Source organism: Drosophila ananassae, chromosome 3R (genome assembly GCF_017639315.1).
Source record: "Drosophila ananassae strain 14024-0371.13 chromosome 3R, ASM1763931v2, whole genome shotgun sequence".
Classification (NCBI taxonomy): Eukaryota; Metazoa; Arthropoda; class Insecta; order Diptera; family Drosophilidae; genus Drosophila; species Drosophila ananassae.
In genome coordinates, this window is record NC_057930.1 from 15,413,523 (window position 1) to 15,441,518 (window position 27,996).

General features: G+C 40.5%; 2 protein-coding genes across 3 annotated transcripts; both read left to right on the forward strand.

The window, feature by feature from the left end:
* The first annotated feature begins 1,775 nt into the window (after positions 1-1,775).
* LOC6497017 (probable G-protein coupled receptor CG31760) lies at positions 1,776-27,992 on the forward strand. Its single transcript, XM_032455228.2, has 14 exons — positions 1,776-1,855; positions 4,024-4,217; positions 11,584-12,014; positions 13,981-14,167; positions 19,873-20,065; positions 20,122-20,533; positions 20,652-20,953; positions 21,579-21,732; positions 25,066-25,175; positions 25,237-25,381; positions 25,449-25,657; positions 26,646-26,895; positions 26,953-27,137; positions 27,201-27,992. The coding sequence occupies exons 3-14, from the start codon at positions 11,604-11,606 to the stop codon at positions 27,241-27,243; spliced, it is 2,601 nt and encodes an 866-aa protein (XP_032311119.1). The 5' UTR covers positions 1,776-1,855; positions 4,024-4,217; positions 11,584-11,603; the 3' UTR covers positions 27,244-27,992.
* On the forward strand, positions 22,403-25,175 carry LOC26515063. 2 transcript variants are annotated; one of them, XM_014906912.3, is made up of 3 exons: positions 22,439-23,861; positions 24,054-24,925; positions 25,066-25,175. In XM_014906912.3, exons 1-2 carry the CDS (start codon positions 22,454-22,456, stop codon positions 24,920-24,922), a joined length of 2,277 nt encoding a protein of 758 aa, XP_014762398.1. In that variant the 5' UTR covers positions 22,439-22,453; the 3' UTR covers positions 24,923-24,925; positions 25,066-25,175. The 2 variants fall into 2 exon arrangements, with proteins under 2 accessions (XP_032311120.1, XP_014762398.1); XM_032455229.2 differs by lacking the exon at positions 25,066-25,175 and having other exon boundaries at positions 22,403-23,889; positions 24,054-24,237.
* Positions 27,993-27,996: the final 4 nt, after the last annotated feature.

Consider the following 27,996-nt stretch of genomic DNA (forward strand, 5'->3'; position numbering starts at 1 on the left):
CGACCTGATTGTTCATTCTTAATAAACAGAACTTAAGGCCTGTATAGAGTAATTAACAAGGTCTTCACATTAAATGTAAAAGATTTACAAGATTTTTCTTTAAGAATCCACAAGCCAGGCACCATAAAGAGCTAGAATGCTGTAGGACTGCCACAATTAATTGTCCATTATATGCCAAGGGTATTCTGTTTAATTGATTTTTTACTGACATACTGTCTCTCTCCACACAGACTGAACTCCACGCACTCAGTTGTGTTTTACCCCCTTTTCTAATAGAGTGAAAAAAATGTACATACTTTAATTTTTGAAAATATTTAGTGGCTAAAATATTGGATAACCTACTTTGATTAATTTAAATACGATTTGTATCAAATAGACTATAAATTCTTTAATTGCAATAAAAATACCAGAATTCTGTTTCCAGTGCGTGGTTTGAATGACAAGAACCCTTCCTGAACCCATAAATCAATATGTGGCTCGATTGGCTCGTTTTCACACGAGCCATCCCAACCATGAGGAAGAAATAAATAAGAGCCAAGAGGGAGTTGGCCTGGGTGGAGTAAGGACAGTTGATGGTGTCCTGGTCAGTGGCAATAGCTGGATACTGAAGCAACAGGCAACACACACATTACCTGCAAATTACGTCAACTGTTGCTGGCAGCTCAACCAGAGATCCTGTAGCAGGAGGGGCTTAGGGTCAAAAGGGCAGAGAGGCAGTGTAGGTTAGTCATAGAAATCCGACTGCTTTTCGACGGAATAAATAAGGGCGAGTGCACTGGAAGGATATCTGAGTTTAAATGATTTTTAAATTCGGTTGAAAAAAGTTGTTAGAAGTCTAAAATTGTTCAAGAATATATTTTAAAATTAAACATTAAATTTATAATATTATTTAATTACACAAGTCTATACAAATATTTCCTCCAGTGAGGAGCCTTGGCTCTCGTGATCCCTGAAAGCAATGTGAAATGTCAGGGTACTCTTAAGAGTTCACTTGAACGGTAGCAAATTTTATTGTGCAACGCTTAATACACTGTCACAAATAAAAAATACAATCGTGGCTGAAGGGGGTAGGGTGCCCAAGCACCAGCTCAAGCATACAAATGCCAACAGGTTGTTGCTGTTATTTGTGTAATTGAGGCTAAAAATGCAATGGCCACTCAAGGACTGGAGGGCAGGAGCGTTATCAGACGACCTCCCGCAGAGACTTATTTTTTTTTAAACTTATTTTTGGTAGATATCTCCAATACATTTAATAGTTACAGCACAAATTTTTTAATAATAATATTTATTTGCCTAAAATGCCAAGATATCTTTAAGATTTCTTAATTATTCACAATAATCTGTTAGATGCTTAAGAAAATATTTATTTTTCAAACACACATCAAAAAACCCTTTTATCATCAAAAGCCACTGAAGTAAAGGATATTAATTATGTTAATTTTTGACTACCTGATGACAACATTGTCGCAAAAAGCTTTCACACTACAGGTGTCTGGCCGACGGAGAACGATGCCCACTGTAGAGAGAGAAGTGATATGAAAGCGAGAGAGAGCGACAAGTGTGGTGAGTTTACCAACATCCTTGGGAACGCACCCGAATCCTTGGCCAAGCGAAGGCAAATTGTGCGAGGACTGCTGGCGAAATCAAATCAAACTGATAACAGATGCGTGCGAGCGACAGAGAGGGCGGGGCGAATGTGGGGAGTGGGCGAGCGAGAGAGCAAGACCGCGAGAGAAAAGCGGAAAAGCACGATGCGAACTTTTCCTTCAGCAGGACCCGCGGATAACGGAACAGTTAGTGGCGGAGTTTCGAGTGTGTCGGTTGTGCGGCAGCGGAATAACGGTATTCTTCCAGAGTGCGTCCCTGTGGGTGTGTGTGTTTGGGTGTTTGTGTGTGAGTTGTGAGTGTGAGAGTGTGGGTGGCAGCCTCAGCGTCCGTGTTGTTGCATTGAAAAGCGAAAGTTTCATGTGGGTGTCCTTAAAATTAATGCTTAAAAAAATTAATAAACGGAGAAAAAACATGTTAGAAAATAAAAATTAAAAATTAATAAACCAAAAGCCCCCTATCAAAAATGATAAACAAATATATTTACTAACAGTTAAATATAAAATGATAAGAAATTTTTATGGAAAGTAAAGCATTTTAAGGCGTCATAAAATAATGCATAAAATATTTGTTTTGCAGCAGACTCTGTTGAATAATCAAACAGAGCAGACTGCGCAGCGTTTGGCGCCGCGTGGGCGTCTGCCCCAAAATTATACAAGAAGTAAACGCAGAACGAGGCACAAGAAATAAGAAACATAAATCCCACCTAGACAGAAACGGTGTGTCTGCCTCTGAGCTTTATTTACAGGTTGTTTCTTCGGGCTTCTTCCCAAAATAACACCATTTGAGCAGCCGAAATTCTTATAAAAGATTAGTTTATATCAAAAACATTATTTTTTTCCATGAAGTATAAAATTATTTATTTATTACCTATTTAATTTTACTATAAACTATGGTATTCATTTTTTTAACAACTGGTCAAAACTAAAAGTATTTTGTAGTATATGGTGTTTGTATTTTGTTGATTCAAAAACTCTTTCTCCAAAATTATAAATTAATAAATTATTCAATTTATTTATGCTCCTTTTTATTATACTTTGTGGAATTTGTTTTTTATTTATATTTCTTTATTTTAGGTGATTTTTGGCTTAACTTAAACTCATTGAGTGTTTCATTCATAGAATCCTCCCTCCGCCTAGGTTTTCCTGCCATTCCAAGAGCATTCGAGCGTCTACAAAACGCCAACAAAGGACCACTTTCTGCCGCTCCTCGCAACTTTCGCCGTCTTGTTCGCTTCTGACTCCTACTTGGTCATGAAAATCAAAGTCCCCCGTGCGTCCTGTCGATGTCTCTGCCCCATCTGCGCCTCTGTGCTGGTGCACAGATATACACTTCTATATGTACTGTTCGCCTACATACAGATATATAGTATATTTTATAGGAGTGTTTTTTGCTGGGAGGGCGTGAAAAGTTTGCCTTCCTGTTTGAGCTGCGTATTTTGGGTGCCATTTCAGAATTCCTGCTTGCCTTTATTTACTACAAATTGCTTTGCATTTTTGTTCCATTTCCACTTGCCACTGCTCCTGGTTCGTGGCTCCTGGCTCCAGGCTCCATTTTTGCGTTATTGCGTTTAATGCGCTGTTGGCAATTTGTTGAGATATAAAATGTTCTCGCCTCCTTCCTCGGCTCCGTTTCTCGCTCAGCGGCAATGAAATATTGTAATTAACTTTATGGCCAACGGGAAAACCGAATGAAAATTTCCGGCCCTAATGAGGCGGCAACAGGTTCTACCACGGCAGCTTCAATTAGGTTTTTAATAAGCGACAGTTCACGGCTAATAAATATTCATAAATATTTCATCTCATCTGCTGGCAATTTGCACAGCGCCAGCCTTGGCTCCTGTTGGTGGAATGTTGGTTTATGTAAGTTTCCTCGCCCTGTCCTATTAGAAAGTTTTCCGTCAACTTTTTCCCCTTTGTGCTAGCTGAGTGCACGAAACTTTCAGTTCCATTTATTATTAACGATAATATGTGCTCAGTTCCAGCGATGTTTAGTTTGGGAAAATGCCTGTGGTGCAAAGTTTGCAATTAATTCCAAACTAAAAAGTCGAGTGCCAGAATTTGATCTTCCTGAAGTTTTAGTTACTGTATAGAAGTTAGAAAATGTCTAGAATTTGTACTGCTAATGATAACACAGCGATAACTATTCGAGGGAACTATAAATCAAGTTTAAAAATCTGTTTAATAGTCTGGTTTATTAGTTAGATATTGTAATAAATATCTTTCGCATCTGTGAATACTAAGGCAATAATATGGAAAGCTAAAATTACTCACAAACTCAATGAACAAACAATGAAATAACTTGAAATAAAGCCAATTCGATTGTCAATAAGCCAAGTCTCAGTCCACACACACAAAATTTTGAAAATGTATTTAAATTAAATATTTGTGTACACTCTTCACCATAAACTGCGAATAGAAGCTAACATCCAGCCCAGGACAATAAAAGAAACATTCGAGCGAAAGGGAATGATGAAGTGGAAAAAAAATCAGTGATTCCTAAAATAAACAAACAAAAATACATAAAAACGATACGCAAAGTGCCAAAAGAAAGCAGTGACTTTGGAAAAGGCCAAGGAAAGTCAAAGTCATGATTTGAGCTGGGAACGAGAGGTAGGAATATGGAAATGCCTTTAATATTGATGTATTTTCTGTATTAATTATGTTTGAATAATATTCAAAAGTGGTGAAATTTCCGCGTGCATCAAATTACCGCCAAGACCTTTCTAACCTTTTATATATTCAGAAAATAAACCCAACTAACCCAATTTTCATAACTCACAGCTCACAGCTCCCCTAAGTACGGCATAGATATTCCATTTCATCCAATGTATTAGCAAAATGAATGCCGCAACAACCCCAAGAGGTTTAAATTTAGCCCAGGACTGTATATCCTTACATGCATATGTACATTGGCTTATATTCAAATTAATATACATAATTGATTGCGTTAAATTTTTTATTAGACGAATTTTCGGGGGTTGGTTGGGAGGATGAGCCACTCGGTGGGCTTTTAATAGTCCGCGTAATGTAATAAAATTAAATGGCTTTAAGGCTCCTGTCTCGAAAGCGGCTGAAAAGTAGACTACGAATTCTCCACTTAAATATTTATGTGTTATTGGCGAGGGGTCTGTTTTTCCGATCATTCACCTTCTTTATTCGCTTGAAACCAAAAATGCAAACTTTGAAAAGCCTGGCTACTTCGTTATCTAGAGCTCACCAAAAATCATTGTTCATTATATATCCGGATTAGCAGAAATTATAATATCAGTTGTAGTCAACCATTATATGAGATTTATTGATTTTTGTTTTAATTGGAAAATCCATTTTGTGGCACACACAAGAGGACCGCTCAGGGGCGCGTGACTGTTTGCCAAAATTAACAAGCCACAATTTTCATTTTAATGTCATTATGAGTATTAATTATGCCTGTCAGCAAATGTGATTTGCCATTGTCAAAACCGAGCACAGACGAAATGCCAGAAGCGCATTAGTTTAATGATAAATGTGGCAGCTTAAATGGAAAATTATAATTTCAACGGAGGTGGCTCCGAGAAAATTAACCAAAAGTGACTAGTTATAAACTAACTATTTCATATGATGATATCAGAAACCGCAAATAAGGATTATTGTTGTTTAAAAAATGTTTAAAGTAAGGAAGGATAGACTATAGGTAAAATATTGGAATTATAAAAGTCTAGATTTTGGCCCAATAAAAAATATTGAAAACGCAGAATTTTCTAAATGGCAAAATCTGCATACTTTACACAATATGATTGCTAATCTAACATTATTTAAAATCTTCGTTTATGATGATTAAGTTTAGGTATAAGTATATTAAGTATTTGGCCCAACAATCACAGAACTGGCTACCAAAAAAATAAGGAACATAAACCATTAACGTGATAGAAAAAACAATATAAATAGACCAGACCAGAAATAAACCATCTTTGTATATATACTATTTTTATACTCGCAATGAGCTCTTGCCAAGATGAGTGCGAGCAATTGAGCCTCCAGTCTGCTTATGTTCTTAGGCCTTATTATCTGCTTATTCATTTCCAGGCTTTTCAGAGTTTGTTTGTCGCCGTTGTCTGACAGTCAGTAAGCAACGGAGACATTATAGGAGCCACGTGGCTCCGGCTGACAGAAGCAATAAATATTAATGACCGTCGAAATTAATAGATATTTAAATAAATGTTACCCTCTAATGGTGTCATGAAATTGTTATTAAATCACCATGTCCAGAACAACATGAACCTATTCTCTGGTTGGAAAAGCCTTTCTTTAGCTTTCCTTTTTATGAGTCAGTTTTATTCAGTTAATGACTGGTGTTAATTTTGTGGTGTGTTAATATTTATGCGTCACTTAGACCATATTACGATGAAACAATTTTGTACAAAGAATGACTTCATATCCTTCATTAGTTCTTGGATTAAATGTAATACTATTTAATTTCTTTTTCTGGTAGTGGACTGATAGAAAATCCAATTAAGTCTTTTAAAAATGGACATCAAAGAAAAGGCCATCAACCCAAAACTAAAACCAACTATCTCGAATAATTTGGCAATTAGAGATGCAAGGATAACCCCAAAATAAACATGCAACAAAAAGGACAAGGCCCGGCCACAGCCCCTGCTAATGAATAATCCGCGCTGCCCTCGATTCCAACTTTTCTCATTACTCAAATCTATATGTATATTCGTATATATCTGCATATAAATCCCTACACTAAGCAGGCAACTAAATACCGACAAAGTGAACAAAAATGGTTTGTTTAAAAGCTAGTGGGCGTGGCACTCAGAGGGGCGTGCATTTTAGTAAGCGCTCAGGGTGGAATCATTTGCATCCTCCCTGAGGACGGCAATGGGTGTGGCCCTGAGCTACCTTTGATCGAAAGTCAAACGCCAAAGAGTTGTAGGCAAAAGCAACAAATTTGCACTTTCATTTTAATTTAGGCTGCCATTTTTAGAGTGACGCAACAAAATCCCCACAGCATCAAGAAAATGGTACAAACAAACAAGTAAAGTCGGCAAACACGAATATTCTATACCCTTGCAGTTTTCAAACTTCTATCTATATCTATTTAAAAGCTATGGGATAGTAGACCAGTTTCTATAATAATATAATATTAAAGTATAATAATTTATATATTGTAAAATGTTCTCCCATTTCTCTTAATACTCCTAATATTAGATCTCCTCAACAACAAAGGATGCACTTGACTTGCTACACCGCAGCTTGTGAAGTGCCATCCAGTGCAGACATTAAGTTTTATGGACGCACATGTGTACCTACAATCTCCACCCTCTTCAATGCCAAAACATCAAAAGCACAATTAAGCACAGTTTGGTTGCTGGCACTTTATAGCACTTGTATGACATTTAATTACACTAATTTATATGCAAACTGCAATTGACAGAGTGACGGCACTGGCACCAGACCTGGTGACTGATGAAGCCCTAACTTTGAACCTTGGTAATGGATCTTCCTCTTAACCAAAGACTCCTGTTGACAGCTTCACTATTTTCACTTAGCCCTCCCAGCAGCCTCTTTGTTTCGGGTTTTAAGCTTCTTGCTAAAAGAAAACATATAATATTTATGCCGTGAGGGCAATGCAATGTCAAGTCCTCCGTTGTACCACCCGGCTCCTTCCGGGGTAGAGACATCAAACGCAGCTGCTCCTGATGCCGCTGCCGGTTGCTATTTCAGCAGCTTGTACCACGTCCTTTTTTAGTGGGTCTCCTCTGTCGGGTGACTTCTTATTTTACGGCATTCCTTCCGCCATCTTCAAATTGTGTTCTCCGGCGCATTTTTCCACATGACATGCGTTTGAAAAGGACTTTTTCCCCCAGAAGAGGAAAACAATCTTGAAAAAGTGAAACAAACTTAGACAACATTTGTCAACATGTTTATAAGTTTGGATTTACTTTTCTTGTGATGTTTACAATTGTAGTTTTTCTTCTTGAATACTGAGTATTTTCATCTCATAATTATTTCTTTATCCCTAGGCACTTTTTGTGTTTTCCACTTGGGAAGAATATTTTTGTTTCTCTGGGCTAGCTTTAGATTTAAAACTATTTCTCAACCGTTTTATTGTATAATTTATTTCACAGAAATCGTTTGCAATATTTCCTTCCTTCGTGTCATTGCAGGTGACGCGACAGCTCCTGTTGCCTTTCGACCTGTCGCCTTAAAGGCCAAAAGAAAAACACTTCAACCTGGCCAAAGTTGCAGACTGGAAGGTAAACTTTCTATGGAAACAGGTTGAATTACTTCCTCGTTTGGGGTAAAACGTAAACAAACTTTGAGCTGGTTAGCGACCGTCCCAGTCAGTGGCTTTATTCTCAGTTCCATCTTTGCTTTTCATCGCAGAAACTATCTTTATGGAACTGGGGAACCTTTTCAAAAGCACGTTTTTATCTGCTTTACACATTTGTGGGTCTTTCGAAATGGGAACAGGGCCCGGGGGAGGGTCAAACGTCCTCTAAGCCCTCCGCTTGGGAATCGCCGTTAAAGGCTCCTTTCATCCAGGGACTCCTGGAATCCTCCGACAACAATTGTGCGTTCAAGATGGGGATTCTGCTGATTTTGTCAGTTTTCTTTGTCATTGATTTTCGATCATAATAATTCCACGTGCTTTATGTGCCGGAAAGTGCGCGCCAAAAAGGACGACAACCATCTGGAATTCTGTTGCATTGCATTTATCTTTCTCATATGGGATGAGTTCAGCTCAGAAATGATTTGATTTTTATGATTTTTGTGTCTCCCCATTTCCGTTTACTTCGTCTTTTCTTCTGCTTATTGTGTGTTTATATTTTTATGACTTTATAATGGGGGAATTATATATAATATCCTTCTAGGTATGTGGACATATGTATGTTTTTGCTGGTTGCTAAGTGCCCATTTGGCAAACAAGTAAAGACATTTGCAGTAAAGTAGGAGTTAGTTTTGGAAGGATGCTTTAACTATGAATGGTCTTTTGAACTAAAGAGATAAATTTAAAATTTTGTTTGCCTCTAAGATAGTGCCGCTGTCTTCAAGCCAACTTCTCACCATTTAAAATAAATTTGATTGGGTTATGCTTATCAGATTTGAACACGTCCACCTCAGTCTGAAAGCCTAAAATACCGCACATATACGGGTCTCTGATAAGCTTAATCGTCAAAGCAATTTGCATAACCTAATTTTCCGCACACATTGACACAAAGGGAAAGCGGATCCAATGCTCAATCGAGTCCAGAACATTATGCAAAACACATGACAGACAAACAGATTAAGGAACACAGGCCCAACAACTAAAACAGCCAACTGACAACTTCACTTATTCCAGTTGAGTTGTGACGTTCTGACCGCAGGCGGTCAGAAAAATAAGGCAGAAACCACCGAAGAAAAGCCAAAGAAAAGGCGTTGAAACATTTCATTTCCTTCAACGTCTGCCGACACTTTCAGCGACTGAAATGAGATGGTCTGAAAAAAAGGAGCCGCAGGCAAATCAAAGGCAGAAGGAACCTCATTAAATTAATGCAAGCCTCAGGAGTTTCCTCCTCCCCTACCACCGAGCAACCTCGGCTAATTCATGGGAAAAGCGTCTTTAGCGAAAGGCGAAAAGGAACCGCATTGTCCCAAAGATTCAGAGTCCTTGATAGACATGGCCGAAATGATTGGCAGGACACCTCAAGGACCCGAGTCAGCATAAGCCAGGGGCTTAGTTTCGTTAGCATGGTGAACATGAAAACATTTTGTTAGATTATGCCGCATGCAAAGTGGAAACGGATTCCCTTCTTAAGATGTGTTTTATTTCGGGAATGTATTCTAAGAAAAATGACTTTGTGCACGGGGACAAGAGGTATTTAATAATTAAACCAAAAGAAAGCCATTCCATAAAAAGGATATAACAAAATGGATAATTAAAATTATTTAAAAGAAAAGATTCCAAAGGCGAAAAGAAATTTGTGGAATGTTTCAGAATTACTGTGACAACTTTAACAACAATTTATTTTTAAAAAAACCAAAAATTGTTTATGAAAACCACAACAAAAGCTAGAAAAAGTATTTTGAACGTGTAGCTCAGGAGATAGCTACCAAACATGGCCAGAATGGTGTTTACACTTCCAAACAAAAACACATTCCATTCATAAATTGACTAAAAAATAATAGAGAAATGATTTAACATTATTTAAATTTAAGGACATACATGTACAGAATAAAATAATCATCAGTATTACCCAGCTACGTAAAGGATTTGCCAACCTTTTTGCAGCTCAGTGTGTCCTCATATGTATCCTGGCATGTGTCCGGCACAGATTTAGAGGGACTTTCGTTTTTGCCCCGTTCATGTTTATTTTATCCGACAAATAAAAAGGATAAACAACAACTGGAAGCCATGTTCAACAGCATTTCCGCTTACAAGTCTCTTTTTCGTGTTTCTGGCCTGTGTGAGTGACCCCTTTCACAGCTTTTGGCTACGAGCTCCAGTCGAGCTCCCCCGTGTCCCAGTCTATCGCGAAAGCTATCCACTCAATCCTTTGCATATTGCTCATATTTCTTCAGCATCGCTGCTTGTCTGAGCTGCTCGTGTGTGTGTGTCCTTTTTCCTTTTCATGGGTCGCTGCTTAGTCATGCTCATGAAACGCGAAAAACGCGAAGAGAAAGAGAATTTTCCGACTGTAAACAATAAATATAAACAAGGAGCACTGTGGGCGGAATCATAATAAACCCATCCCGACCCCATCTTCTTTTCATAATCCACATGCTGTCGTCAGTCAAGTTCAAATGGCTGGCAAATTTTTTGTACCCATCTACCATATACCAACAAATGGCTAATATGTTTGGGGCTGGGGGGCTAATACATGGCAACTGCTTTGGAAAATGGCTGTGCGGTTTTGGAAAGGGCTCGAGAGCAAACGGGCAAATGTTTACCATAATAAAAGGTAGCTGAATGTGTTTACTGTTTCAGAGAATACTTTATTCATTTTATGCCAGAGTTTTTAATCCAAGCAAAAGGCTTAGCCCTTAGCCCAAAAATTGTCCCATTAAACCAAATCTAATATAATATTTCTCTTGACTTTGTCGAGGAAGGCCTTAAATTTTATTTCCCACAAATTGCTGACGCTTTTCGGATTCCCATGCTCAATTAACCTTCATCAGCTCCGCTTTCCCTTTCAACACATGCAAGAATTATTAGGCCAACATATAAATAAATTGTTAAAATATTTATTTATGCCAGGGCAAGTGTAAACAGAGCCAAGAAACTCTGCTACGAAAAAGTAAGAATCCAAAGAGGTGAGGAGGCAGGCCAGTGAGTTCCTTACCTTACTCTGGTCTGCATAAAACCAACTCGTAAATAAATACCAAAGACATAAATAAAAGAAGAACGAGTGGAGGAGAAACACTTCCAGGACCGACCCATTTCCACCTGCCGATGAAAGCGGCCGAAATGTAAATATCAAATAAAAGCCCGGGAAAGTGACACATTTTTTGCATTTGAACCAAGAGGTAGAGTGCCAAGTTTCGGATTTAAGCTTCGAAACACTTCTTTCTGTCTACATGTCCTTCCACTTCCTTCTGTCTTCTTTATGTCTCAAAAATGGTTTTTAATCCTGAAAGAGGTAACTCCTCCGCATTTCACGATGCTAGCATGTACCCTCATCCATAAACTTATCATTTTTATTTGCGAAGCTTTCGAATACAGATACAAATGGCCACCATTTGTAAGAAAGTGATATAGTAGAGGGGGATAGACACATATATTTATATAAACAAATACGATATTAAAGTCATACCAATATTCCCAGCTCTTGTAACTTCTTAAATACTCTTGTATTAAAAGCCTTATATTAATAAACTTTACAATAACTGTGTCCTTTGCCCACTCCATCATCAGGATGTTGTGTGGCAGGGACAATGATTAAAATTACTTTTGAAAATCGTCTATGTCGAGAACTAATCCACCTGATCTCTTTCCCCTTTGTTGCAGTTGCAAATGCAAAAACAACAATGAGATGCTGGCACAATGCGGCGAGGCGCAAGAAGAAGAGCCTGGCGGTGGCAGAGGACCGACATCCACTAGAGAGAGTCTGCCAGCGACAGCAACAAGTGGCCAACGGCACTTTGCGAGAAATAAGAGGCGTGCCTTCGCTGTTGTTAGTGCTGCTGCCGATGGTGCTGCTTGTGGCAGACGCAGCAGCTGCAACAACAAGCCCCGAGGCCACCGCTACAACAACAAATGGCAATGCGACGACAACACCAACCGGATCCGGAGCAGGAATAACATCATTCACCACAGCAACATCATCCGCACCACCAGCTGTGGCGGGAAAATCGTCAAATCCCTGGGGAAAGTCTGAGGTCCTGGACGATCCCTTTAAGAATATAATACGAATTGGAGATGGCAATACAGTCACAAGGGCAAGTAACAATTCTTGAAATTAAAAGTTTAATTGTTCATGATTTTTTAGGATGTTATAAATAAATAAATAAATCATTAGCTACTGATGTCAGGTGTTCTTTTATATATTTACATAAATTGCTGTTGGTTAATTATATTATTATTTATCCTTTGACCCATCCAAGGACATAAGTCCCCAAGTATCCCGAAGGAGAAAATAAGCAAATTATGATTTTCCTTTACTGCGCTGGTAATTGCAGCCACAGATGGCAGCCCATCCATGTGGGATGTTGTAAGCCCCATTTAAGCTGCAATTACGCTAAAGTGCAATTGAAATAACGATTACCAGTGTGTTGGAAGAGGCAAGACGAGGCCAAGCACTGCTGAGCTTGTTAGGAGGTGCAATCAGAACCTCTGGAATTCTCAACTAACCTAATTGAATTAAAATGGCAAACACAATGGAGCTCAAGATTTTCGATCCACGTTAAAATTTTTGTGGATCGCCAAAATGGACAATAACAAACTTGTAATCCTCTTAAATCCCAACAATTCATTTCCATTTATATTGTAGTGGCGCAACCACCTAAAGAATAGTTAGACATGAGCTAATAGCCTTATCCCACATTTTCCTTAACTAAATATCCAACCATTTGCGCGTATTTTCAGCGGTTTATGTTCGAATAATGAGCCAAGTTAATGGGGTTAATGGTTGGCAATTTAGCCAAGTAATTCTTGGTTAGGGTACGCTCAGTGGCATTATGCTTAGGGTAGAGCCAGAAAAACTTTACTCTAAGTTCTTCAAACTTACGACAAAAACACTCGCTTGAAAATACATCTGGTTTAACTGAGAATTCTACGACAGAGTTTCTGATTTAATTTTTTTCCTTTGTCTTTAACAATTTGGAGTCAAAACAATGCCAACTTTTGAGAGTCGGGAAAAAGCAAAGCCAATAACGAAATTTTCCACTCAAACGATAAAAGGGTCTAAGGCAGGGGTGCCCAAGCACTGCTTATGACAGAGCAAATTCCAATACCTATGCACAAAAGCACAAATACATATGAGCGATAGTTTTTTTTTTTTTTCTATCGTATCACTGAAAAAAATTTTTGTAACATTTTCAACAGAAAAAAAAAAAAAAATTTTTTTCGGATAATTGAGAATTAATTTTAGGATTATAATTATTTTCAATATGCTCAATTATTTTTCGAATTTTTTTTACTGCGCTTCCATATCGGCTTGTGACGCAGATACTTTAGCATAGCATTTAATAAAATGCCTTTCCAAATTAATTTTTTTGTTTCCGCTTATTATTATATTACATATAATACATTGCTGCTCGCAAAGAAAATTTTCGACAAAGAAAAAATGCATCGTTCCACAGTCAACCATTCTGTCCAAAACCACAACAAGAAGTGATTTTTTGCAGTGAAAAGTTTTCGGCAATCCAACAACAAAATGCCAGAAAAGTGTTGAAACTGTTTAAGTGTTATTAAACTACGAAAAATTGTTATTGTAATTTGCCTTGCCTATACTGGGAGCAGCACACGTATATGATTTTGCTCTACCCATATGACAGAGCAATCCAACAACAAAGGAGGAACGAGAGCAATGGGACTGGGCATCCCTGGTCTAAGGCAAAAACGATGATATAATGGCCAAGCACCATGAATTTTTTTTAAACAAAATGTATTTTTAATGCGTTGTCAGCGACAGGCCAAAAAAGAGACAGGTTTAAATAGAAAACAAAAATGATTTGGGTCGCCGCAAAAATTCAATATACACAGAAAAAAATGTATTCAAATGTAAGATAAAAGAAACCTTTTAAAGGTAAATATTTAGACAAATAAGTGCAAGGAGAAAGTTTTTACATATACGAAAACAATTTCTCATTTTTTAATTAATCTCTGTTGGCTTTTTAAGTAATTAAACTTTTCCAAATAAATCGCGATGATAATAATGACATAAGATTCCTTAAACATTAACAGGAGGCCATCGAACAGTCTCTGGTGACGGTCCACGACATTGCCACCGAAAATTTGGGCACTCTTTGCATCTCAACCCTGTTCCGACCCCTAAAAGTGCCAATCAACTCGGAGCGTTTTGAGAGCTCCAGACAGAAAGCCGATTTGGCCGCTTCGATACTCCAGGAAGTGGGCATCATTCGACACGGCGGTGAGTTTCAGTCGCACATATACCACTTGTATGTTTCGTTTATATATCTATATTATTTTTTACTCCATCATCGATTATTGATTTTGCTTGCCAGTGGGCGAGTGGTCCTTTATCGAATGAAAAGGACACTTTCCGGCTAGAGAAATACATGTGGGTGTGTATTATGGCCGAGTAGATACGCGTGTCTGCCATGTGAAAGCGATTAAAGTGCGTGTATTCGGCGGCTTAACTGTTTGGATATGGTTTCAGATCCATAACTATTTGTTCAATGGCAGAACGTTTTGTGGGACTTCCTCACGATTGGTTGCGGGTGTGCAGTCGATTTTTATAGCATACTTTTTGGGGTGGCGTTGGGGGCTCTATTTAAAGCCGTAAAATTCTGATACATTCCCGAAAAGTTTTCAATAGAAACTAATATTCCTCAATAACCTGTCCTAATGATATTTCCTTCTTGTTAAGGAACTCTGTTCTGTACCCTTTAGTGTACGTTTTCATTTATATCCCTTAAGTGGAAATCAGATACCCTCATGTTGTAAAATTCTGTGTACATTCGTACTTATTGCCACGCATGTCCTTGCTTAATTTCACAAAATCTGTTCCCTTTGGACCCTCTTTGCCATCTACCATGGTTTCAGGACATTTGTTCCCTTAAAAGCTTCGTGGGTAAATCACAGCGGAGAACAAGAACGAGTACGACGGATGACACGACGCACAATGCGAACTTTAAATTAAATCTACAGCAACACAGCATTAACATTGGGACTAACAACGGCAAAGGACACTGCAATTGTACAAGTAACAGAATGGGGGAGAAGGATGGAAGGAAGTGGGGGTGGGTGGGGACAGAGGCGTCGGCATCGCTTGATGCGCCACAAGTGCGTCGTTCGTTGTCAACCCCAATGCTGTCGCGGCTGTCAGGACAAGACTTTCATTCCGCTCAAGCAGCCTTGACAGTGTCACACAAAGGAATGCACTAAAACAAATCAGTGGGACAAAAAATTATTATTTTTAAATCAAGAAGACCTCAGAACTTCTAAAAAGAAAAGGTTTCTAGTTTCAACTCCTATCCTTCAAATGGCTGGTAAATTTTTCAGAGTGCACGACTTATCCACTAGAACGCTATCAGTGTGTCGTGTATAGTCAAGGACAGACCGAAGCGCCAAACGCACAATGAACTCATCGCTGGAGCCCAGTTCTTGGGTTTGGGATAATAAGACGGAGTCCTAAGTGTTAGGGCGCATAAGCTGCCATTATGGCCATGATTTCCACACCACCCACGATCCACCTGGCACACGAGCCAGGATTCGGTATCGGCATTTTATTCCATCACTTTCTCCTGTTCGTGCTCAAAAAGGTGAGACGTGTCAGCGAAAGTCGCATAAAACGAAGGCAAATTGGTGGCCTTTGTTGGCGTTTCTCTTGTTATTGTTCCATCGTCCTGTTGAGCGTCCTGGAGCAACAGGAGGCAGCACTTTGTATATAACTTCGGCACTCGTCTCTATGCTGCCGCTGTTTGCCTCTGCAGAGCTCTGTTGACTCTTGAAATTTTGATGCGACGCATAAATTATTCCCATAAAGTGCTTCGGCAAATCGAATAAATTTAAGCCAATTTAAAAGGGGCAGCCACTCAAACGGATATCATTGACTTAACTGGCGCCTAGCCGCTCAATGTGAGAAGTGCAGAAGGATTTGATAGACCGAGCCTGTCTTTTGTCTTTAATCGAAAAAAAGGTGGAAAAATGGAAAACATCTATTGAAATAGAAAATAAAAGCACTTAAGTCGGTCTTACTAAATCGATTGCGGAAAAGATTTTAAAGCGGCAAACGAATAAGAGCCGTTCCTTGTTAAATTTCCACTTCAGAAATGTAGAAAATGAATGGAAACACTACATGGACTCCAGTGAAAGCCATACCTTTGCCAATATTCATCCGACTCGTGAGCGGATTACCTTAAACGATTTCTATTTTGATTCCATTTCAATCTGCATCAAAATCTAGGAACAAACTATTTTTTAGATTTTTTGTTAAATTTCCTGGAGAATCCTCTTCAAAAATGCATGGTGCCCGTTGTGGCCCACAGCGATGGCCATGTCTTGGCCAATATTCATCCGATTCTTGAGCGGAATACCTTAATAAATTTCTATTTCGAATCCCTTTCAATCTGCATCAAAATCTGGGAACGAATCATTTTTTAGATTTTTTGTTAAATTTCCTGAAGGATTCCCTTCAAAAATGCATGGAGCCACGATATGGCCCCCAGCGATGGCCATATCTTGGCCAATTTTCATCCGATTCTTGAGAGGAATACCTTAAACGATTTCTATTTCGATTCCATTTCAATCTGCATCAAAAACTGGCAACGAATTATTTTTAAAATTTTTTGTTAAATTTCCTGGAGGATCCTCTTCAAAAATGCATGGAGCCACGATACCTTCAATGATTTCTTAATCGATGCTCAATCATTCCTTATTGAAACCCAGTGTTACTCAATAAATACACTAAAAGAATGCAAAAGGAAGGTGTAGAGCGTCCCTTCACTTGAAGACACTTGAAACACATATGTCTATTCACGGAAAGTTTCATTCAATTAGAGCCCCAGCTTAATTGAAAAAGAGCTCTCATCTTTTGTAGGAACTACCCCAGGAGGATCCCCCGAAATATTGCTCCCAAAAGTCCGATTTCAGGCACAAATCTCGGGCAAACTTAATTATTCCAGACAGGGGAAAACAAAACACCTGACAGCTGCAAAAAGCCTTCACAGAACATGGCAAAAACATGTCTGACTGTAGTTTGAATAATTGCCAATTTTACACACTCTGACTCACATTCGTTCCCCTCCGAAGCACCAAACTTCTGTTCGAAAATGAAGGAAAAAGTCGCACACACATATGGCTACAATTGTTGTTACAGTTTCAGCACCTTCATCCTGAACAAAACAAAAACTGCCAAGAGGCAATAAATTCCCAAACTATACGAAAAAAAAAAAGAAAAAAGATTGATGAGGCAGTACGGACGAGTGAGAATCCAAATGGCACAGCGGATGATGAATGGGCTCCTGACCCATAAGCACATCATCGCCGTTACTTTCCGTGTCGCCGGGTGTTACCTCCTCAGGTGAGACCTGGCTGACAGCCATTGCGAAATGTTGCTTACCATAAGCGTTTTGTCTTGGCCGCATCGCTAGGATGATCACCGTGCCTACATATGAATGTGCATATGTGTACAGAGTGAAAAAAGTTAGTCGCAAATCTGTTGCCACAAATCATAGAGGCTTTCAACCCTTTTAGGCAATAATCCTATAAGTTCAGCCTCGTAAAATAATAGTGAAATAATTAATTTCACTTTCTTTCCAGTCAACGTACTTGCTTCAAAGGCTACGGTACGAGGCTTTTAGTTTTCTTTAGAAGTTAGGTATTTTAAACATTCATCTAAACAATTATTTTTGTTCTTCCTCGGGAGAGAATAAATCTACCTTAGATATCCGATATTATTTTATTAAATATCCGCACCTCATGTGGACCCCAATTATATCTCCCAACAGAAACCCACATTTCTTTACAAAGGAATTATAATATAACATTATGCTTCGTCCTTAAATACCATTTCCTTTTTTGTTTTACAGTGCACTTGTAAGACGTTAGAAGGCAAAGTTATTTGTCATTGCATACATAATGTTCAAACTACATATCATAGAGGCATTCTTGGGCAATAATTCTGTAAATTCTAACTCAAAATGAAATAATTTTCCTCGCTTCCCAGTCAACGTACTTGGCTCAATACGTACAAGACTACACGAAACACGACAACATCTTATAGGGCTCGGGTTCTAATCCTGGTGCTGGTCCTGGTCGTTGTTCATACACAAGTTTTCGTTTCCCTGTTTGGTTCTAGAAAAAGTAGAAATGATATGTATTTTTTTTATTAGTATCTTACCAATCTTATTAAATGTAATGTATCTTGGTTAACAATAATTATTTTTCTTTTCACAACACATACAATTTTCTATTTTTTTTGTTCACTCGCGAGAAAAAAGAAATATTCCTTATGTATATTTATGTGCCATTTACTTCAGCCACAAAATGAAATATCCAGCCAACGTACTTGGCTCAAAGGGTACGGTACAAGGCTACACGAAACACTACATGTTGTACGGCTTGGGTTCAATTCCTGGTTCTGGTCCTGGTCGCTGTTCTCATGTACTCAAAATGGTTTCGTTTTCCTGTCTTGTTGTTGACAGAATATTAATATAGAATGTATTTTTTTCATTATTTTAACAAATTTAGCGTTAATCTGTCTAGGTAAACAATTATTATCTATTATGTGGAATATTAAAGGCATAACTTTTAAGAAAAAGTTTAGTAACTACACCGGTGCACGTACACGGTTTATGTTTCCTTCTCTGGGGAAAGAAGGAAACTTTTTCGGATGTATCTCGGAGGTACCTCGGAGAACAGCAACAGAAAGAAGCAGGAAAAGGAAAATAAGAAAGTCCTGTACACACTAAAGCATAAAATAAAGAAAGTGCCACGGAAGTTGCGGTAATCGAATTTAAATAAGTTTACTTTGTAAACAATTCTCGTTTTACTTTCGCTAACTTCCGTCCCTCAATGGAATGCAAACAGAAGTCAGAGTTGGCAATTCAGCTAATTCAGCTTTTTTGGATGAATTTTAAATTGTTTGTAATCCACTTTAAATACTTGCATAATTATTTTTAAGAAACAAGAACTTTATTAAGCTTAATATTAACCATGATGGAGACTTTTTTCATGATAGATATTTTTGTAATAATTTTTTAACAGAACTATACTCGCAAGTTTATAGGCTTCCTCCCCTTTATTTGGCCAGCACTAAGAGCAACAGCCAGGAACAGGAAATGTGCTGAAAATATTGGCTTTAGCTAACCGCCCACACTCCATCCGAGCAAAAGGGCAACCGGGTAGAGAGAACGAGAGGAAAAAGGACACTGTTGTGGTGTCCTGCCGCGCATATTAATCATTGTTGCCGGGTTGACACTTTCGCCAAGGCTGAAAGCACAAATGCAACAGAAGCAACAACAGCCGCAGCTTTTAATGACTGTTTCAAGGTTGCAATACTCGAAGCAATAACAAAAATGAATGTTTCGGGCTGAACACTTAAAGTTCCTAGATACAATAGTTGCAGTTCAAATTCGAAAGTGCTTTTAACTCGATTAACACGCCCCATATGACCACATGGCATATAGTCTTTAGAATAAAGCTTTTTTGATCTTTTCATGACACCTCTTTGAATTAATTAAATATAGAAAATCCAATTACGCTTTCCATTTCCATATGGGACTAATTTTTAAATCAGGTTATTGTTCCAAAAGGGCAATGTCAGCATCAAAACTTGGGCAATGAAAGGAATATTTATGCAAATGGTTTTAAATATATTTTCGTGAAACACTGGAGGCCTGGCAATCAACAATGGAAATGCGATTCTCATTTAGCCATCGAATGTTCGTCAGCCAAATGGAAGGCCATAAATAATTAAAGTCGAGCAAATTGTGCAGTGTAATCAGCAATTAAGAGCAGTCAGTGGCATGGGCAATTCATTTCTTGTGAATGCAAATGCTACTTTTAATCACTTTGTGTGTACTTTGTTTTCATTTCCGTTGGCAGGAAATTTCGTAAATAAAGTTACGTGCATGGCCCAGACTTATATGATTTTATTTCATTCATTTGCAGGACTCTCGGATGCCTTGGCCAAGGGCCTGCTAACCGATGACTCCATAACAGGGGCTCGCATCTTGGCCCTGAATCTGACCAACGGAGCGGTCCAGTCGTATGTTTGGTGGGTCGACGGGGGACAGCCGGAGACGCAGCGGTACGAGGAGGAGGGCCTACAGATCGGCAAAAAACCCTCCAGCAGTTATCCCTGGTAATGAGAAAATTACTTACTTTTTGCTAAGTGTTACTCCAACTTTCCCATAACAGGTTCGACGACGAAACCAGCTCACCCACCCTGCGGTCGCCGAAGTTCGCCCCCAGCCCGCCGAACAATTACTACAAGGGCTGGTGGACGTTCCCGTACTTTTCCTGCTCCCTGGGCCGCTGGCTAGTGTCCTACAGCATCGCAATCCCTCCGAGCGGCCGCCATGGGCTACGAGGCTTCATCAGCATCGACATCGACGTCACCACGCTCCGGGTAAACCAGTGCGAGGCAGAGCCGTACCACTTTGGGAGTCGCCGCCAGAAGCAACAGCAGCAACGCTTGGCGACTCGCCGGTCTCCGTTCCTGGCTAGCAGCCGGCCTGTGGGAGGATTCGTGGCCAGTCAGGATGAGGCCACTATCAATGACCTGCAGGCATTCCACAGCTCCCACAAGTGCCATCGCGAGTCAATGATGGTAAGTGATGCCTAAGGACTTCAGACTGTTCCTTCCTGCAAAAGCACAATTTTATGCATCTAACTTCAACCACACATATCCATTTCCTGAGAGCTGGCTTTTGTTTGACCTTTTCCAGTGCGATTACCGGCAACCGACTGCGGAAAGTGCAACAATCGGTGGAGGCAAGTTGCTGACCACAATGGGCGGGAGCAGCAGCTGGGCCAGGGGCTCTTACCAGTGCCTCTGTCGCAGGGGATTCTACTCCCTGCGTCACCCGGATGGCTTCAACGGCACCATCATGGAGATCGCCTGGCAGGAGCAGCAGGACAATATAAGCAACTACTACACGGATGTCTTCAAGTGTTTGTCCTGTGCCCCCGGCTGCGACACGTGTACCGGTCCGGAGCCATGTCTGGCCAACTTCAATTGGCCGTTCAGGTGGGACAAATTGTTTATTTAATGGTGATGGGAAAAGTAGCTTAGCAGAAACCGCCTGCAACGGTGTTGGGTCTATAGTTCCTTCCTCGTATTATAGTTAATTTTTTTGGAGAACAAGTTGAGGGTACTTGGCTCATAGGTTGTAGTGTAAAGCTCCAAAACCGGAGCATCATTTGGGCATGAGTTCGAGTCTTGCTTTCGAGTCTATATTTATATTTTTAAATAATTATTTTATTTTTCTTAGGAGACGAGATATGCTTTTATTTACTTCTTTTTCATATTTTTACTTAAATGAATTATTTTTTGGGTCCTAACAGCCAACCTACTTAGTTAGGTAGTTATAGTCTTTACCCACTATGTTGTTTCATACTAACTAACATCTTAAACCTTGCATCTTGTGTTCTCTACATTCTAGCAATAAATAACTCTTCCAATTTAGTGATTGTGACTGACAAAAAATATTTTTTTATGTATCATATAGTTAGGAAACTATAGGATATAGACTACGGTAGTCTTTCTTATTTTCTAACATCGTTAAAAATTGTATTTAAAATACGTCTATTTCTGGGCTTTAATGGTTTTAGTTCACTTTTTTATCTTTCTTATATTTTCTTTATTTCCCTAGAATATCCTTGCTGACCATCTCCATTGGCTGTGCGTGTGGCACCTTTATCCTTGCCGGCTACCTCTTCCGGCACCGACGTGTCAAGGTCTTCAAAGTGGCCAGCCCCATCTTCCTGATGATCACGCTCATCGGCTGCGCCATTATGTATCTGGAGGTGAGTGCTCGGGTGGGTCGGTGGTTGTAACACGCGTTCTTAACCCATTAAACCGGCTTTAAGGGGGAGAGATGGGAAATCAGAACACGGCCCACAAAACATACAAAGGCCATTTGAAAACAATGTTGCTAATGCGACAAAAGACTCTACGTGGTCGGCCAACTCATTCATAATTAACCCGCACGTGAAAGAGGTTGGCTTCCCGGGCCATGTTTCTACTGCCAACAAGCCGCAGCATAAAAGTCCCACTTATGGGTTTTTAAATGCGGCTTTTAGACATTTATGGAAGGGAGAGGTACTAGGGGTTTTTGGGTTAGTTTGTCACAAATCGTATGTCTAAAATATTTAGATTGAATTTTTTGATGGAAAAAAAGACATGGAAAGAAAGGATGTTTATTAAAGTGTTTAAAGACCAGCGATAATATCATATTTCTACTATATTTATACCATAGCTTAGCCAAGAAAGAGTGCATCCGCGGTTCGGCAAGGTATTCCTCTTTTCCGTGGCCCAATTATGATGTCAACATTAGCAAACAAACAATGCTTAGCCCCACGGGAGTCACAAAATCCAGAGCTCCATTAAGTCCGAACAACGCCAGAAAACAAACAATACCAACAATAGTAACAAGTTGTTGCCCGACAATAGAAACAAATGGGTTTATAGGTTGCCATGAAAAGGTAACTATAACGAAAAATACAACCTGCCGATTTTCCAATCAAAATGAACAAGTTCAGACGTAAGCGACATGATAATAAATTAAATACGTGGAAAATGAGCGGCAAAAAGAAAAAGGAGCGAGATGAGGACTCCGAGGACGAGGATATGGAGGCCATGGTGGCGGCGATGAGGGAGCTGTTGAAGATTCCCGATTTGGAAGATCAAGATGAGAAAAAGAGGATTGTTAACATGGATTTGGAAAAATTCCGAAATATTTCCAAGGATTCCCAAGTGCACAAATCGGATCAAGGAGCCCAAACAGACGAAAATTCAAACAAATCGAAGTCTGCGATTCCCGACAAAAGTCCATCGGACGAGAGCTGGGCCAATTCTCTGTTGAAGAGATGGGGATGGTCGACTTCCGCTGAAGGTCCAACGATAGAAGTGAGGAAGGAAATCAAACCTGAGTCAAGGTTAGCGATAGACGGAAAAGATGAAAGTCGGCCGATAGCCAGGAACAAAGGCCCGCCACCTAAAACCAAACGAAAGTCTGCATCAAAGAGTCCTTCCAGAATCAAAAAATATAAGTCCTCTACGGATATGTCCCGGGAGTTTCTGATTCGCTCGGATCGTTATGATTTGCATTCAAAGCCCCCAGAACTGGTAGCCGATCAAGCAAAACCGTCATCCAAAGCAAACCAAAGCCAAACTGTATCCTCACACGATCTGGACTCTGATGCGGCTAATGATTCGGAGGATATTCGAAGGAAATTGAGTAGAATTGAAGAGGCATCTAAGCCAAAATCTTGGGTAAAGCCCAAGCCGATTTTCATTAAATCCAAAGAGGGTACTTCAACAGCCACGAATGCAAATGAAAACAATGACTTATCCAAGCCGCAGACCAAAGCGGAACCTACAAATAGAATAATTAATATTTTAAAGGGTCCATTTCGCGGCAGTCTCTCGTATGCCCCCGGAGAGGGAGATCATGAAAAGAATGAGAGCAGAAATCGAGAGTCACAAACTGAATCACATAAGAAATCTCCCAAGGATAACTTATCTGCAGAAAAGGAGTCAAATGCCACTTCCCCAAAAAGAAAAGATGATCCTTCCTCTTTGAGTCTCGTGATCAAAGGACACTCCCATATAACCTCGGAACTGACGGACCACTGTCACCTCAAACATTATCCAGAAAAGGGAATAGACAGAGCCGCCAAAAAAAAGCTGATCATCGCCAGCTGTGTTTGTTTGTTTTTTATGATAATCATGATTATCGGGGGCCTTTGGTCCAAGAGTCTGGCCATTGCCACGGACGCATCCCACTTACTGACCGACCTGGCCGGATTCATGATCTCCCTGTTCGCCATATATCTGGCTGGGAGACCCGCCTCCAAAAGACTCAATTTTGGCTGGTACCGAGCCGAAATTATCGGAGCCATGTTCTCCGTTTATTTCATCTGGATAGTTACAGGTAGATTGGACTCAAAGCGCCAGCAAAAGTTAGTATATGGGTGCTATAGTAGTCTCTATACTTTTACCATTCTTGCAGCCTATCTATCATCAGTTATGGTTGTTACCTTGGTTGCTTCATCTTAGCTTCTTACATTTTTATCATTTTAAAATTAAAATTTAAACCAAATCCGACTAAAAGCAATCATCACAGGCATCCTGGTCTGGCTGGCTGTCCAACGACTGCTTAACGATGACCACGATCTGGATTCTGAAATAATGCTGATCACCTCGGCCCTGGCCATTTTGTTCAACCTGATCATGATGTGCACGCTGCTATGTGGTGGTGGCCATGGACACTCCCATGGACACACCCACTACCAACCGGGGGATGTGAATCGCAGCGGCCGGATGAAGTTGGTGGGATCGGAACTGGGTGTGGATAAGGACCTTTTTTCAAATTTTGACTTGAAAAGAGAATCCGTGTCCAACCAGATCAAAAAGATGAAAAACAACAGGAATGGTCCGACTAGGCAGAACATTAATGTACGGGCGGCGGTCATCCATGTTGTAGGGGACATTGTCCACAGTGTCGGTGTCTTTGTGGCAGCCTTAATAATATTTATCAATCCGAAATGGGCCTTCATGGACTCCGTTTGCACATTTATTTTCTCGATCCTGGTGCTGATCACCACCATTCGAATCCTGCGAGATGTTTTCATGGTTCTGATGGAGGCCACACCGGATTATTTGGACTACGAGGGGGTAAGGCTGGCATTTCTCGCCATCGAGGGCGTTCTGCACGTCCACAATCTGAGGATCTGGGCCCTCTCCATGAGCAAAATAGCTCTTTCGGCCCACCTGGCCATAGCCAAGGATGCAGATCCCCAGAAGATACTGGAGCAGGCCACCAATCTGGTCCATAAGCAGTACAACTTCTTTGAGACCACCATTCAGATCGAAGAGTACTCGCCCGATATGGAGGACTGTGAGCATTGTGACTCTCCTCCAGCCACTCCCAAAAAGAAGGCTCCATCCCAGGTGGAAAACGGTGACAACACCGAGTCGAGGCGATCCTCTTGAGAGGTAGAGGTCATTACTTTCTTTCCTATGAGGGTTTCTCAACGACTTCTGAATAAATTTGTAATATTTATAAAATAAAACGATTAAAAAAGTATACAGATCTTATTAATATATTTCAATCTTAATATTTTTTTATTTTTTAGATGGTAGCCATTTTTCCTTATCTGGACATGAGCTGGTGTATTGTTACCAAATGGACTCGCCACATGGGCTTTTGCATCACCTACACTTCGCTTCTGATGAAAACTTGGCGGTAAGATACTCTATTATGAGCACATTTCATAGTTTAATTTTTTCCCATAATATTTCTATAGAGTATCTCTAACATACCGGGTCAAGTCGGCCCACAAGATCAAACTGAATGATCAGCAATTGTTGCAATGGATGGTGCCCATACTCCTGGTAATGCTCATCTATTTGGGCACTTGGACTATATCAGCTACTCCGTATGCGGAAGTGGTCAGTAGACTTAACGACTATACAACTTGGTGGTTCCAAAATCGATCTGTTTTTTATATTTTTCAAGATATACGACCAAAACCACTTGAAATTCAAGCAGTGCTCGTACAACTGGTGGGATCACAGTCTGGCCATCGGCGAGGTGTTCTTCTTGGCCTGGGGAATCCGGGTCTGCTACAACGTCCGGAATGCGGAGAGTCTCTACAACGAGGCGCGACTCATTTCGTATGCCATTTACAATATAGCCATTGTAAACATAGCCATGGTGGCGTTCCAGTAAGTTAGCCATGGAATTTTAAAATAGATGTTTTATTTTTAATAGTTTTTGGAAAATTTATGCATTTTTTGGCGACTAAACTCTAATTTAAAATGGTTCTGCTAGCAATAAACATTTCTAATTTGCAAAGCAAACGAATTTAAGGAAACACACACACCTCTGAGTGTCCTTAAAAGTGTATTTTTTTCCCGACTGCATTGCCAGTTGAAGAGACAACTTAATTTTGCGTATGCAAAGCAGTTTGATGGAGAATCCTCCACCTGACGGAGCTCCATCTGCAGTGGAATTGAATTATAACAGTTGACACATGCTGGGTAATCCAGGATGCCGCAGCACGCTTCACGGCCACTGGGACATGTAAAGCTGTTCGTCTTACACCGACCCAGACCCAAACACAGACCAGGACCAGGACCAAGACCAGGACCCAAGCCCTGATCCGGACCCAGACCCGGACGCGGACCCCTTTTAATTAAATTCCTTTGCTTTGTGCACGCTCGTGTTCGCGGCGTAATCCTTTTTGTTAGCCTGCCAGGACTTGGTTCGCATCGCGCTCTGCGGCTTTTGTTTACATAGACATTCCGGGGCATATATTCCGGCTGTCTGCGGGCTTGCAGCGTTTCGCAACTGAAATCCTTTTGATGAAGTCCTTATAATTAATGCAATTTGTTGGGAAAAGTTTCTCGGTCAGACAGCAAAAACCTATCCTCCTATCCTATGTAATTGGCATTGTTAATTGGCTGTTGGAGGAAAGGTGTCGGAATTTATTAGGCCACAAAAGCAAATATAAACAAAGAGGTATCTAACATTAATTACGTATTCCTTCGCGTTGTCTTATCCTGGCAAGGATAATTGTTCCCAGCTCCAAGAACTCTTTCTTCAATTTCCACTTCATTTGTTCTTTTTTATGATTGAAACACGATAAGAATAATGAACAAAGTTAAGTAATAACAAAATGTTATATATTTTTTTGTAAATTCTCCCCAAAAGCGTCATGCTGTTCCCGAATGCTGGCCCTGATTACAAGTATGCTCTGGGATTTGTGCGAACCCAGCTGTCCACAACAACCACTATTGCTTTGGTGTTTGGGCCCAAAATACTCCGCGTATTCAAAGGTCAGGGCGACAAATGGGATCAGAAGGCCAAGGTAAGGAGCATAACGGCTTCCTTTTCCCTCAATGGAGTGGGTCTTGTGCCAGAGGAGTCCCCAGACTTGTACCAGGAGAACGAGGAGCTCAAGGTGGGTGGAGCAATGAATGCAGAGAGAAAACAATTCTTAAAATACTCTTCCCAACAGGAGCAAGTCCAGAAGCTGGCTCACCAAATCGAGTTCATGAAGACTGTACACATGCAGATGAACAACAGGCATCTGAAGCCGAAGCCGGGTGGATATTTTACCATAACGTCGACCTCTTTCCAAGCGCCCTACAGCAAAAACACGGTTTCCACGGCGCAAACCCAGACTGGCAAGGACGAAGCCAGGTTAGAGGATTACCCAATTCTATTCCCAAGATCTAAATGACAATAATTTCTTTATTATTCCAGCGGCACGCCAACAAAACTCAAATCGCCAAAGGGCAAAGTCTGACGAGGTCAACGAAGTGTTAAAGATTGCTCAATGGAGGTGGAGGATGCTGCGATTGATTTTAGTTTCCAGCAGGCAGAGTCGGAGGAGATGCTGACCACCATAGAGGGAGCCACTAGGGAGCCAAGACCAGATGAGGTGCTCTTGATCGACCAGTTCCAGCGCCTGTTTGCGCCCATTTTGGACGACAGCCTGAGGCTGTACTACCAGCTGAATGACTATGACGACGAGGAGGCGGAGCACGTGAGGATCCACCAGACGGTGGCGCAGTTGAGTGAGACGACCAGCAGCGAGGAGGAGGCCACGCAAGTGACCAGGGTAAACACTCCCACACCACCGCCGGCGGACGTGGAGCTCCTGCTTCCGTCTTCCAGCGACAGTTCCACGGCTAGCAGTTCCCTCTACGCGATCCACACCCCGTCGCCGGCTCATCCCAGTGGTCTAGTCCTGACGCCCCAGAATCTGGAGTCGTCCTTGCTACTATCTGGGAGTGAGACCCACACAGTCACCGAGCTAGTGCAGCTGCACAATCCGCCGCAGGACCTGCTGGCCATCGAGGATGAGAACAACACATCCTGCTCGCTGTCGTCCAACTTCACGGACAGCAAGACTCTGGACGGTCGAACGCCCATCGTGGTGTGATTAGTTCCCCCGATCTGCTTAAATTGTGATTTTGTTTACAGTCTTAGGAGCAACAGCAAACAGTTAGAGGAAAAGGAACAGCTTAATGTTAAATATAGTGTTAAATAATGTTTG